The sequence below is a fragment of the Procambarus clarkii genome, chromosome 79 (genome assembly GCF_040958095.1).
Source record: "Procambarus clarkii isolate CNS0578487 chromosome 79, FALCON_Pclarkii_2.0, whole genome shotgun sequence".
Taxonomy (NCBI): Eukaryota; Metazoa; Arthropoda; class Malacostraca; order Decapoda; family Cambaridae; genus Procambarus; species Procambarus clarkii.
The window spans coordinates 14,038,751-14,052,931 of record NC_091228.1 but is presented as its reverse complement, the minus strand read 5'-3'; the positions used below and the strand labels follow the sequence as shown (position 1 = coordinate 14,052,931).

Here is a 14,181-nt window from a genome sequence, read left to right as displayed (position 1 = left end):
TTAAAATAACCACCTACATTAATTGATAACTAGGAAATAGTATCTGGAAACTTTAGCTGAACGAAAACACAATACCAATTTGTTTAGATGTTTTTCTTAATATAAAGATCAACAGTAAGGAATCTTATTCATTATGGACAAATTAACAAAAAAAAACGATAATTTTCATTGAGGACCATATATTAGAGCATACTTAGTCACTTATATATTAAAAGTATTGTGTATTTTGAACCATTGGGGTTGTAAACAAACAGAACGGCCTACCCGAAAAGTCGTAACATAAAATGTTGCATATGTTTGCTAATTTATTATTTGATAAATGATTATTATTAATTTACGACAACTATAGAGGTTTCCCATTAGTTAAATTACTGTAGTGTGACTAAATGCTACTACAAAACCTATATAAATCCTGGGAAAGTCACAATGACCAGCGACATTAAAGCATGGAGGGTTAAATAGTAACAGGCAACTGTCGGCGAACGAAAAATTCATTTCCAAATTTATTAGATGTTTTCCTAAATATAAAGATCGATAGGCTGGAATTTTCTGGATTATGGCCTAATTAAGGCAAAAATATATATATTTTTACTTGAAGAACAAATATCAGAGCATAGTCAGTGAGTTATAGAATAATAAGAGTGTGGTATTTCATTGTATAACAAGAGATAGTCCATGGAAGCGAAAATAGACGTAGTTTTACACAAAATAACGTCCAAACACAGCCGTAGAGTCAAACGGCAAATGTTGACGTTCTTTTTAAGAGGACAGGTTGGGCTGTGACTCATACGTCAGGCTGCGAGCAGCCGCGTCCAACAGCCTGGTTGATCAGTCCAGCAACCAGGAGGCCTGGTCGACGACCGGGCCGCGGGGACGCTAAGCCCCAGAAGCACCTCAAGGTAACCTCAAGGTAACCTCAAGGAGGTGGTGGGTGTGGTCGGGTTTAAGGCCTGGAAACGGTTATGAGACTGAGGAAGATGGGAAGGACGAGGAGAGGTAGAACGCAACACGCGAGCATTGGAGACGCCCGCGAAAGGGCTGAGACAACGAACTTGACGTTTCGCTTCAGGAAAAGACAGACGATCACGGTGCTTCAAGTTGAGGACGGCTTCCTCGAGTTTTAGTGCATACATGGGGCGTGAGAAGGTAGGGTGGGCATCACCGCAATTGAGGCAGCGAGCCTGGGGAGAAGTACACTCGGACTTAGAATGACTATCGTCCCCACACATGGGGCACAGATACACAGTATTGGTGCATTTGTGGACACCGTGCCCAAACTTCCAACACTTATTGCAAAGTTTAGGAGAGGGAATTCAGTCCTGAACGGAGCATCTGGCACCAGCAAGAATAATAGAGGGCAGAAGGGACCTACTATCAAAGGCGATTTTTACAACTCGAAGGGGCTGACGGCGGCGAACACGAAAGGGTCGAATAAACGTGTCCTCCTGGAGGAATGGCCTTGGACTTAAAGGATATGTTTAATATCCTCATGGCAATCTTTGAGATCCCGAACACCAGTTGCAACATGGTGTGGAAGGAGAACATTGCCAACACTGGCATTTAACTGAGCGTTTTTGGAGACAAGAACAAGGATCTCTCCAATACAGGACAAAGTGCTTAAGCAAGTAGCTGCATCCTAAGAAGGAGCAGCGACGACATGCATACCGTAACTGGTGGAGTTACAAGTAACAGAGGATTCTACGGAATTAACAAGGTGTTTATGGAGGGAGAAATCGTCAGGAGGAGTAGAATCCAGATGGTGGAGATCAAAGCATTTAGCCCACGTAGCGGGACCAAACAAGGCGTTGTAAGTGTTATTACGGGAAGGGATCGTGCGAGTGCGCCGTGGCGGGGACGGCGTTGAGAACCCCCAGAGAGAGATGGGGATAAAAGGCCCAGTAGTCACAATGAGAGACGAAGCCGTGCCAGGGGACGAGGTGGTTACCACTTGGGGCTGGGGACTCGACCCTACCGCAGCAACCCGTTCTCGCAAATTTAATAAGTCAATATTGACTTATTAAATATGTGCATAGGTGACATACTTAACATAATAGATACCCTTAAAAAGATTCATAGAAAACACCGACCTTACCTAACCTTGTTAGTATCTTAAGATAAGCATCTTATTGCTTCGTAATTACAATTATTACCTAACCTATAATAGGTATAGGTTAAGGAATAATTGTAATTACGAAGCAATAAGATGCTTATCTTAAGATACTAACAAGGTTAGGTAAGGTCGGTGTTTTCTATGAATCTTTTTAGGGGTATCTATTATGTTTAGTATATCACCTATGCACGTAGTTAATAAGTCAATATTGACTTTACGAATTTGCGAGAACGGGTTGACCGCAGAGGAGGGAGGGGAGCTGAGGGAATTAGTCAGGTCGTCGGGGCCCAATGCAACGGGGGCTACAGGACCTGGTCTTCCAACACAGTCCGACTCGGGGGCTTGGTCGCCCACCCAACGAGCCTGAGAAGGTACAATTGAAACATTATCTGTCATGTAAATGAGGAAAAGCTTTCATTCACGAATGTGCCCCACCACACCCACCATGGAGCCACAATTAGAGGCAGGACACCCAACAAGAAGCTACCGCCAATCTTGCCGGGGCCCCCCCAGGGGTGCGCCATGAGTATACGCCCCACAAATGCCACCTTAAGAACCGTGAGTTCGTCGAGAGCGGGTTCAGTGACAAAAGGAGGGTTGACAATAAAAGGGTCCCCTCGCTCGAGACGTTGGGTACTACAGTTCTACGGGTGCAAGAGTATGCCTCCTCAAACACCCGGGCATCAAAACAAAAGAATATTGAAAGAATAATCAAAACAGGCAAAAGGTCAGCAGGAAATGACAATTTGATAGGAGAAGAGGGAGGAGAACAATGAAACACGAGGAAAAGGAAAAGGGGTCTGGCAAAATTGGTAAAGGCAGCAGCAGGAGCATAAGGCTGCAAAAGGACAGAGGACTGACCCACGGAGCATCACACTCTGGCAGCTGCCCACCAAGCCCCCTCACAGCGGCAAAGGGCCAGACAGTGAGGGGGTAGATATCTAATAAACTGGCTAGTATAGACGCATGAGTCTGTTCTATCACAAATAGTAGCTACAATAGTGAACTTGTGACCTGGGTTCCAGAAAGGTCATTCCTTTGGGCCAAAGACATTTTTTTTCGTTTTATTTGGGAAAACGCAAATACAACAATAGAAAAACATCAACATCATCAATCACATTGTCAAGGCAAGAAACACAGGAACAAACGTTACAACAGGAATATTCACAGACAAAAGTTGTACAAAACACAAATTGGTAACATAAACATATGTTACAATGAAATACAGTCAGAAAAGCAAAAACAGCAGAGCACTATAGCCCAACAAGAACCAGGCAAGAAACACAAAAAATAACCCGTAGCCCAGAGCACATCAAAACAAATAAAGAAATAAAGGAACACAAAACAAGAATCACACACACAGTTAATCATCCTCATATATATGATATAGACGCCGCGGGTACTTCTTCGTATATGTATCCCACCAAGCCCACAATTCTGCAGACACGTTAACGTGACTACGTGATCCTCGAGGTCGATGCATTAAGTCAGGAACATCCAGCTCGGCGCCTTCCACCACGAGAGCGGAGGTGACGGGAAGAGGTCGCACAGAGCTCGTCGGCGCAGACGGTGGAACCATAAGGGGCTGGAGCACAGGGGCCGATCGAACAGAGGGCGGCAACATAGCAGCCAGAGTCGCAGGGGAGACAACTACACCCTGCACACAACCAACCCTGCACCACTCCCCTGTGGTGCAGGGGGCCGACACCACAGGGGGGCGGAGTAACATAAGGCGACTGAGCAGATGGCAGCTGTGCAGCAGTCGGCATCATCGAGGGCAGATGCGCGGAAGGTTACAGATATGAACGCCAGAGACACGGGGGCCGCCAGAACAGAATCTTTCTTAAGAACCAGCACCAAGTCCCCACCCTCTCCTGCCACACCCTTCCAACCCAGGGAACCAACAGCCGGAGAAGCAGAGGCAGCTGGAGAAGACACAGAACCAGGGCTAGGTAATAGTCCCACCACCAATCACCATTGCAACACGGCCCACAGGAGGAGCAGGCACTCCAACATCGTCCTCCACATCACCATCCACAGAAGACAAGCTTCCGGAGTCCCCAAAATCCCGGACGTCGTCCCAGGCCTCACCACGAGGTGGAGATAGACTCAACGCTCTCAGCGATCGCTTGGACAGGCCGGGGCGCAGGCTGGATGACCGGGGACACGAGACCACACACCACAGGAGACACAACTGGAGACTCGACTGGAGACGGGACATGAGACAGGGCAGGAAGGTGGCTGAGGTGCGGGAGCCGGGGATGCACTATCTATCACCCCGATGCATACACCCCCAGTCACATCGAGGCTGGCATCAGAGACCGGCAATGGGTCAACAGACGAATGGGAAGTAGCACTCATCACAGCAACACCTCCTGACAAGTCCAGGACTGCCAACGGGGAAAAGTCCTCCTCCCTGAAGGCCCGACCCAGCTTGCATCACAACCCGCAGCCTGATCGCCTGACAGTCTGCACCGGAAACAAGTCTGGGGCTAACACCCATAGAATACGTGTACCATGAAGCCCAGAAGTAGGAAAGATGAAGGGATGGGGTGTTCAAGTGCAGCGCCACAGTGCGGGTCCAATTCGGGATACCCTTCCACTGCCTGAAGGAGACTGCACTCATCGGGACACTCAAGACCCGCCCATACTGGGTAAAGTGTCGCTGGAGATGGGAGTCCGGGAACTCAAAGGGAGCACCATGGGCTGCCACATAGGTAGTCTCACTGCACCTGTCCGACACTTCTACTGAATCACAACCCTCAGGCAGAGTAAACATCCTCCTGTCATAGCGATCCACAAAGTCACGATACACAGCCGTGGAGCAGAATTTCACAACAACTCGATGCCCGGATACAAGTTGAACGCCGCACACAGATGCCACATCCACCCGCAACATATTGCAACATGACCACTTCAACTGCCGGGTAAGATGCTGGGCCAGTAAATTCTAGGCCAATGGTACCCCTTTCGCTTCACAGAGGGGAGGGGGTCCGCCAGGGGGCTGCCATCCCTCCAGCCGCCACGGCCCCAAGGGTCTGCTCACGAACACGAACTACCACGGGTCAGTAAACCAGGAACTCACAGGCGACACGTCCGCCTCCGCCCAGAGCCAAGTGAGCACTCTGTGAGTGTCTGTCTGTCTTAAGAGCGCAAGTCTTCCTCTCATCCCTCTCTTCTTCATATCTATGTTGTAATTAACAATAAGGTAATTGATTATAAATAATAAATATATAAACAAAATCTACATAACAGTGAAGGAGATCAAGTAATGTTCGGTTAGTTATGGGGTTAAGTGGCCCTTGCCTGCATTGTTGATATTGTTAATGGCCTCTTCTGGCAGCAGCAACTGGCCACTTCTGGCAGCGGCAACTAACAACTTACATCTTATGGTCGTAGCAGCAAGAGTAACTATCGTTTTGGACCCCTGTTGAGGAGTAGCCAATTACATGCCAAGAAGGAACTGTTGCAGCAGACATTATTAACCAATGAGAAGCAGTGTGGTGAGTATAAAAGTGGGAGCTGGCAACGTGGTGTGTCAGTTACATCCTCACCTTCACAGTAAGACGTTGTATTATAGCGAAGGTTTGTATTATTATGTAAAGTTTTGTTGTAGTATGAGTTATGTTTTATGTTCATTTGGATTATTCTTTTTTAAGTAACATAACAAGTATTATGTTAGATTTTGTATTGATAAACGTATTCCATAATAGTTAATGTAAAAAACAAATTTTTTATTGCCATCATGACCAAACTGGTAACGTCCTGAGAAGTCAAACCGTTATAAATTAAACAATCGCTAGCTATTTGATATCCTTACTTAATTTCTTTTCTATTAAAATATCGTGTCTTAAATTCATTTAAACTACCATTAGTGTTAAGTCTGTGAAAAATCCGAGTAAGATCTTTTAATCTCTTCTATAACTGTAATAAAATTCCTAAATGCTCTATTTGAATCGAAGTGGTTCTTGAATGGCAACTAAACTTTTAGTTGGTATTTACCCTCTCAACACAGCAAGCTTTAAGTTGCTTGAGTAAGCGGTACGTAAAATGTGTCGCATGGGAACCTGCTATTAAAATGCTGTTCCTTGTACAGGAAAAAATCTAATCGGTCATGACTTTAAAGCTGAATTAATCGCTTGGCTCAAATTCATTACATGCCAAGTGCTGGCCTGAGCAGTTAAATCTTTTTGAGGACCCTCCAAATTAACTAAATTGCAGAGCAGTTAACGTGACGGGTGTTGCAAGAAAGTTTGTAATTCAACATACCCTCTGCGCTGTGAGGTATGACTCCTTATTTCACTTAAGTTGCATAAACGGTTACTTAATTTAAAACAAATTGAATTTAAATTACAGAATGACTTGTCAAACTCGTCCCCCCCCCCCTCCTCCAATCCTCTTGTCTATCAGAATGAAGATGGCTACCCTTATATCTAGAGTGGCTGCAAGTAGACAGTATTTGCTAATGCTATACATGTTAAGTATACACAATTTCGCTCTTGCATCCGTCTAACTTTGACTTGATATTAAATACTTGTCCGTCTTAAAGATTGTAGTGCTTGAAACGCTACACTAGTGTTTATGTACGGACATAACTAATAAAAATTTACCTGCTGGTGGTTCCTGCTGCATGAAACGGATATCATCGCAGTTTCTGAAAGTTGCTATATTAAAGCTTTAAATTTACTTTTGGGGGGGGGGGGTTATGATTAGGATGGTGTAACGACTATTACATGAAACTACTGAACCATGGCTTTATCACCCGGCACACCCCAAACATTTTATAAATATATCTGTGCTTACCTGAAAGACAGACATTGCAGAAAACTGATCCATGAAATGAAGCTTAGATTGAAAGTGTACTCATTTCACTTCGCTCAAAATGATTCGTAAAGCTTCAAATGTTCTTGGGCCCAACGATATGGGCACCCTGAATTCAGCAATGATTCACTGTTACGTATGGACGAGCGTGCTTACTGGAAAGTGATATGCATGGAATTAGTCTCTCCATATCCGTTGAAGCTTTCTAGGGTTATGAAAGATCGGCAACTTTGCCCTCTACCGAAAGTTTATGCAAATAGCACGTGATTGTATTAAACTAACAAGACACTCGTCATGATGTACAGTAACTTGTCCAACCAAGCGTATACCCAGACAGAGAACCAAACCTCGCCTATAGTATTCAAGGCTTAACATTAGACATGTTAACTTAAATACAAGAGGCTGGGGAGAGGGGCAGGTAAATATTTTTAATTAGATTCTCATTGCATGCATTTTAGTGATCAAGCTGATGGGATCAGACCCATTGGCGCTGAAATTTTGCTTTGAACGTGCTCTTGTAATTTCCTGGGCCAGAGATCAGGTCTATAACATAGATTTCTGACAATAGTGCAAAAGTCAATGAAAACTTCTAGCTGGAAAAGTTGAATCTCTTAAACATGATTGATTACTGTGAACATTAGATAGCTATGTCGAGCAATGTTTTCTTTATGGAACTTTACTGCTCAAATCTTTAACTAGTTTAATATATTTAGACTAGATTTAAAGAAGCATACACTTTTTTTTTTTTTTTTTTTTTTTTTTTTTTTTTTATATATATTGCTTTAACTTTTGTAATGTTACTTCTTCTTCTTCCCCAAGTGAAATCATAAATTAACATAAGGTAACGTTAGTTGTCGGTTTTAAACTGCTCGGCCCCACTGAACTTCCCCTTCACAGCTACTATTGTTATAACTGCGTTTATTAAAAAAAAATTCGAATGTTACTCGAATTACAGATGACTGCCATAATATTTCTGGTAATGGCAGCGGCAGTGATGCCATCCTGGGCCCAGTACTTCATTAGGAACGACGCTGCTCCCGCCATCTTGGGAGTCACTATTGACAGGCCATTCGTTACCTCAACTGGAAACGTCTTCGTATCTGAAGGCAGCCCCATCCAACCACATCAACCCTTCCCACAACTACCACCCCAACAACCGGTGTTTGTTCAGCCACAACTACCAAGCCAGCCTGAGGTCTTCATTCCTCAGGATCAGAAAGTATCTCCACTACTACCTCCCTTTACCTTCCGCCCAACTTCATCTCTGTGCAACCATGCTGCTAAACCCCTGGTAAGGTTTTATCCTTAGATATAGCAGTTTTAAGGTTAAATGGTACTTAACATGAGCCTCCACATAATGTATATTCCTAATTGTCAGGTTGACGAGGTAGAAGATGGCAGAGCGTATCACTTCTCATGGTGTCACGACTCTGGTCGACTCTACACCTGGGAGCAAGCTACCTATTACTGCTCTGGCCTTGGCAACGGCTTCCAGGCCGTCAGTATTGAAAGTAACAGGAAGCAAGAGTTAATTTCCAGGTTCATGATTGCACGTAAGTTGACAAGCTGGTCTTGGTGTTTAACTTGGCCTTGCGTGACTTACTTGGACGTAATGAAATGTTATATTTCAGACTACATCAGCGACATCTGGACGAGCGGCAACAAGCGTAACTCGAGGTCTTGGTCGTGGTTATCTGGCACTTCCTCTCCTTACTCTAATTGGTCTAGCACTGGCAGGTGAGAACTAGTTTGTTGATGGTAAACAACTCTATTGGTGTTGACTGGTAATGATCATGGCCTTGACTACCACTACTCTTCCCCAGGCGAGGACTGCCACAACCAGACAACGATGAAGGCAACGAGGACTGTCTGGCGGTGTTAAACAACCATTATAACGATGGAGTCACTTGGCACGATTCCTCGTGTTTCCACCTGAGGCGCGTCATCTGTGAGGCTCCACGCTTCTACGCTCAATAGTTATTCTCTATGAATTGTTCTCATTATTGTAATGTTGTAACTAATGGTGGTGAGCTTCTAACCCTATTAATTAATATAAAAATCATACTGTATAAAAATTAAGTGTAGGAATATCAATGCTATAAATGCACAAAGTCGTTTTCTTTCTCTGAAGAAGTTTGTCAATAGTGACCATCTTACACAAACACGTTTTGTGTGGTATACAGGAGTGTTAGGCAAAGGGAGAGTGTCAATGTGGAGACCTTCAAGGTTGTAAACTCTAGTCTGGTTTGATAGACAAAGGTAGGCTGCCGACATCTACCCGCTGGAAAGGTCGGCAGTCTAGTGCTGACTAGACTGTAAGACAACCTGTTCTCACTAGGCTGTTTAAAGAAGTGGCTGTCTTCCCCAAATGCAGTAATCACATTTTTACTCCTATTAGGCAATGTAACACAGGAGGCAATACCTCCTTTCTAAATAGTCGGGTGGTAAATGGATGTGCTTCATCCAATCACCCTGCATGTGATTGGGTAAAGTATGGGCTTCTGTGATGTCGCTGGCAGTGGGAGGAAATTTTAACATAACCGTTAGACTGTCATGTCGACGGTGGCCTTCTCACTGTAACATTCTACGCTCTTCCCCCTTCTCCCTGTTTGGCCCTTTGTTGCCGTGAGGGGGGGGGGGGCGGCGGCGACATAGTGGTCGGCTGCTGGAGTGTGATGCTCCACGGGTCAGTCCTGTCCTTTTGCAGCCATATGCTGCTGTCTTTACCAATTGTGAAAGACTTTTCTTGAGAACCCCCAGAGACAGAGGGGTTAAAAGGTGCAGTAGTCACAACTAGACTGAACCGTGCCCGGAGACGAGGTGGCCTCTTTGGCCACCTCGAGTGATCAAAACGGGCTTAAGCCTGTTTTGATCACTCTTTTGACCATCTCTTCCCCCCCCCCCCCCCCTCTCAAAGTTCAGCTCGTTGATGCCGTGAGGGGGGCCTTGGTGGGCGGCTGCCGGAGTGTGATGATATTTGGGACGGTCCTCTGTCCTTTTTGTGGCCTAGTGTTCCTGCTGCTGTTCTCTCTGTGCTGAACAACTATATCTTTTCATTTTTTTTTTTTTTTTTTTTTTTTTCTCTCCCCCCCCCCCCCCCCTCTCCTATCTGCTTGTCGTTTCCTGCCGACCTTTTGCTTGTTTTGGTTATTCCTTTACTTCCTCTATTTTGATGCCCGGGTGCTTGAGGAGGCATCTACTTGCACTCGTAGAACTGTAGTACCCAACGTAGAGAGCGAGGGGAGCCTTTTATTGCCAATCCCCCTTTCGTCACTGAACCCGATCTCGACGGACTGACGGTTTTTAAGGTGGTGTTTGTGGGGCGTATACTCGCAATGCAACACTAGGGTTGGGGGGGGGGGGGTGCCCCCGCCTTGATCAGCGCTCGCTTCTTGTTGGGCGTCTTGCCTCTAATTGTGGCTCCATGGTGGGTTTGGGGGCACATTCGTGCGTTTAAGTTTTTTTTTCGTGTTTGTTGCTGAATGTTCCCTTGTACCCTCTCAGGCTCGTGGGGTGGGCGACCAAGCCCCCGAGTCGGACTGTATTGGAAGACCAGGCTCTGTAGCTCTCGCTGCGTTTGGCCCCGACCTTGCTCCTCCTTTGACCGTCCTGACTTCTTCCCCCAGCTCCCCTCCCTCCTCTGTGGTTGGGTCGAGCCTCCAGCCCCCTTTTGACCCCTCTAGGGGTTCTCAACGCCGTTCGCGCCCCAGCCGCACTCGCTCGATTCCTTCCCGTGCTGATGCGTATCAGGCCTTGTTTGGTCCTGCTTCATGGGCCAAAAACTTTGATCTCCTCCCTCTTGATTCTGCGCCTCCTGACGATTTCTCCCTCCATCGGTATCTTGTAGATAACGTGGATGCGTATGTTACTTTCAACCCCACTCGTCTCGGTACACGTGTCGTTGCTGCTCCTTCTCAGGATGCAGCTTCCCGGTTGGCTGCCTTATCTTGCCTTGGCGAGATCCCTGTTCGGGTCTCAAAGAACGTTCAGATGAATGCCAGTGTTGGCACTATTCTCCTCCCACCCCATGTTGCAACCGGTGTTCGGAAAATGCAGGATTGCCACGATGATATTCGGCATATCCTTGATGCCCAAGGCCATTCTGTCCTCCAGGTTGATTCGTTTACTCGTCCCCCTCGTGGTCGTCGCCGTCAACCCCTTCGCGTTTTGAAGATCGCCTTTGAAGGTAGGACCCTTCCATCCTCGGTCATTCTTGCTGGTGCTAGATGCTCTGTCCAAGAGTGTATTCCTTCCCCTCGACTTTGTAACCAGTGCTAGAGGTTTAGGCATGGTGGCCCTCCGCTGCTCTGGTACTCTGTCCTTTGTGTGGAGGTGAAGGTCACTCTAAGTCGGAGTGCACTTCTCCCCAAGCTCACTGCGGTGAGGCCCATCCTACCTTCTCCTGTGCCTGTGTCCATTACAAGCTTGAGGCAGCCGTCCTCAACCTGAAGCACCGGGACCGTTTATCTTTTCCTGAGGCGAGGCGCCAGGTTCGCCGGCTCCCGCCTTATACTAACATCTCTTATGCTCGCGTTTTGCGCTCTTCCTCTCCTCGTCCTTCCCCCCTTTCCTCAGACTCGCAAGTTTCCGGGCCTTGGACCCTGGTACGCCCACTGCCCCCTCCTGTCCCTTTGTGTTCTGTGCCGAGGGGTCCCCCTCCTGGTCCTCTGTCTGGGGTTCCCCTTCTTTCTACCCGATCTGTCATGTCTCCTGTGTCTTCTTCCTCGTCCCCCTCCGATCCTCCTTCCCCTCTTCCTCCATCTATCGGCTCTCCCCGCCGCCTGTCGGTGCAGGCGGATGTCCATCGCTCTCCTAACGGCCGTCGTGTGTGCTCTCGTTCAGCTTCTGTTGAGACACTAGAATCCGTTGCCCGGTACGTAGTTGCTGGGACACCAGTCTGTCAGAACCGTAAGCCTGGCTCCTCTCCTTCCTCCTCCCCGGCGGGTAAGAAGGCTCAGCTTTCTTCCTCAGCTCCTACTTCTGGCTCTGTTGCTCCTTCCCCTCCCGTTTCAGTGATTGCACCCCCTGTTCCTCCTATGGAGGTTTCTTTGGCCCCTGCTTCCCTTTCGGTTGCTGCTCTTGCTGGGGTGCGCTCCCCTCTTTCTACTCCCCCTCTTCCTGCTGCTGTCCTTGACTGCTCCTCTCCGTTGTCTCCTCCTCTTCCTCCTCCTCCGGACCCCGCCCGCCCACCTCTGATCTGTTCTCCCGTTTCCTTCCCTCAGTCTTTGCTCAGTTTACCCATGCCCTCTAACCCTGACTTTGCTGACCCTGATCCCGACCCTGATATTCTTTAACGTGCTCTGTTGCTCTTTCGCCTTTGTTTCTTCCTTGTTCTGTTTTTGTCCTTTCTCTTCTCGTCGTTGTCCATTCTTCAATGGAACGTTCAAGGTTATTATGCCCATTTCCTCGAACTCCAACTTCTGATTTCGCGGTTTTCGCACCTTTGTGTCTGTCTCCAGGAGCCGATGCTTGGTGCTCGTCCTGGTCGTTTTCGTGGCTATTCCTTTCTCTCCCCCCCCCCCCCCCCCAGCCGTTGCTGGGGCTACTAATTCTTCTGCTCTTGATTCGTACTGATGTTCCCTTTGTTCCTTTACTTTTTCCTTCGCCTCTCCATTGTTCTGCTGCTCGTATCTGTGGGGAAATGGTACACAGTATGTTCCATTTATCTCCTGAGTGTCCCGCTCTCTTCCTAATTTGAAACGCCTCCTAGACTCCTTGCCGGAGCCTGTGCTCCTGCTGGGTGACTTCAATTGTCGTCGTTCTCTTTGGGGTGAGGTTCTGACGAATACCCGGGGTCGCCTTCTTGAGCCGTTTCTCCTCTCTTCTTCCCTGTCTCTTCTGAATTCTGGTGAGCCCACTCATTTGGACTCTCGGACTCGCACCCTTTCTTGTCTTGATCTTTCTGCTCTTCTCTTTACTTAGATTTCACGTGGCAGGTTCTTGATGACCTCCATGGAAGTGATCATTTCCCCATCCTTGTTTCCTTTTTCTCTTTTCACCCTTCCCTCTCTTTCCCTAGGTGGCAGTTTGCTAAGGCGGACTGGACCCTATTTACCGTCAGTGCTGCTCTCCCTGACCTCTTCCTTCTGCCTCTCTCGCACTCTCCTCCTTTTTCATGACTGTCTTCAACGCTGCCCTCCGCTCTATTCCTCGCTCTTCCTCTCGGGGTCCACGGAAGTGCGTTCCCTGGTGGAATGCAGACTGCCCGGGCTGTCTGCTGTAAGCGTGCAGCCTGGAAGAGGCACCGCCGTATGCAGACGACCGATTCTTTTCTTTTCTTTTGGAAAGCGAGTGCGGTGGCCCGTAGGGCCATCCGTACGGCTGAACGTGAATGTTGGGCATCTTATGCCTCGACAATTACGTCCGAAACCCCTCTGGCCCAGATCTGGAAGCGTATCCGCAAGATAGCGGGTAAGTTCGTTCCCGATCTTTCACCGGTCCTTCACCTCCATGATACTCCTGTGGCGGACCCGTTGCAGGTCGCTTCCGAACTGGGTTCCCACTTTTCTTCTGTTAGCTCTAGTCTTCATCTTCCCCAATCTTTCCTTCTTCGTAAACCTGTCCTTGAGTCTCGTCCTTTAGATTTCTGCACTCGTCTTCAGCTTCCCTATAATGATCCCTTCTCTCTCTCTCTGAACTTCGTTCTGCCCTGGCCCTCTGCGGTTCTACGGCGGCGGGCTCCGATGGTATTCATTATGAGATGCTTCGCCATCTCCCTCCGAGCACGTCTCGGTATTTACTGAGTCTGTATAATCGGATCTGGGAGTCGTCGTCAGTCCCTGAGGACTGGCTCGATGCCGTTGTCCTCCCGGTTCGCAAACCGGGGTCTCTGGGTACTTCCCCTAAGGACTTTCGCTCTATTGCTCTCACAAGTTGTCTGCAAACTCTTTGAACGTATGGTTAACGTTCGTCTGATGTGGTTCCTGGAACACCATCACCACCTCTCCCCTTCTCAATTTGGTTTCCTCAAGTGCCGCAGCACGACAGATGTCCTGGTGAACTTGGAGGTCTATATTCATACTGTTTTTGATGCGAAGACCTCCGTTGTTGCCGTTCTTTTTGACCTGGAAAAGGCTTACGACACCACTTGGCGATATCATATTATATCTCAACTTCATTCTTTTGGCCTTCGTGGTCATCTCCCTCTCTTTCTCCGCAGCTTCCTCTCTCGTCGTTCCTTTCGGGTGCGCCTTGGTACCGCTCTCTCTGCCTCTTTTAAGCAATACGAAGGTGTGCCCCAGGGTAGTGTT

The 14,181-nt window shown here is 47.6% G+C and overlaps 1 protein-coding gene across 1 annotated transcript; it reads left to right on the top strand.

Annotated features, from left to right (window-relative positions):
* Positions 1-5,547: 5,547 nt before the first annotated feature.
* Positions 5,548-9,042, top strand: LOC138357587 (uncharacterized). Its single transcript, XM_069314546.1, has 5 exons — positions 5,548-5,695; positions 7,887-8,222; positions 8,310-8,484; positions 8,563-8,668; positions 8,755-9,042. Exons 2-5 carry the CDS (start codon positions 7,887-7,889, stop codon positions 8,906-8,908), a joined length of 771 nt encoding a protein of 256 aa, XP_069170647.1. The 5' UTR covers positions 5,548-5,695; the 3' UTR covers positions 8,909-9,042.
* Positions 9,043-14,181: the final 5,139 nt, after the last annotated feature.

Bases quoted from the DNA above. Each gene is read 5' to 3' on its own strand.
- LOC138357587 (XM_069314546.1), top strand. From the start codon at position 7,887: ATGACTGCCATAATATTTCTGGTAATGGCAGCGGCAGTGATGCCATCC. The intron at 8,223-8,309 runs GTAAGGTTTTAT...CCTAATTGTCAG, and splicing joins ACCATGCTGCTAAACCCCTG to GTTGACGAGGTAGAAGATGG. The intron at 8,485-8,562 runs GTAAGTTGACAA...GTTATATTTCAG, and splicing joins TTCCAGGTTCATGATTGCAC to ACTACATCAGCGACATCTGG.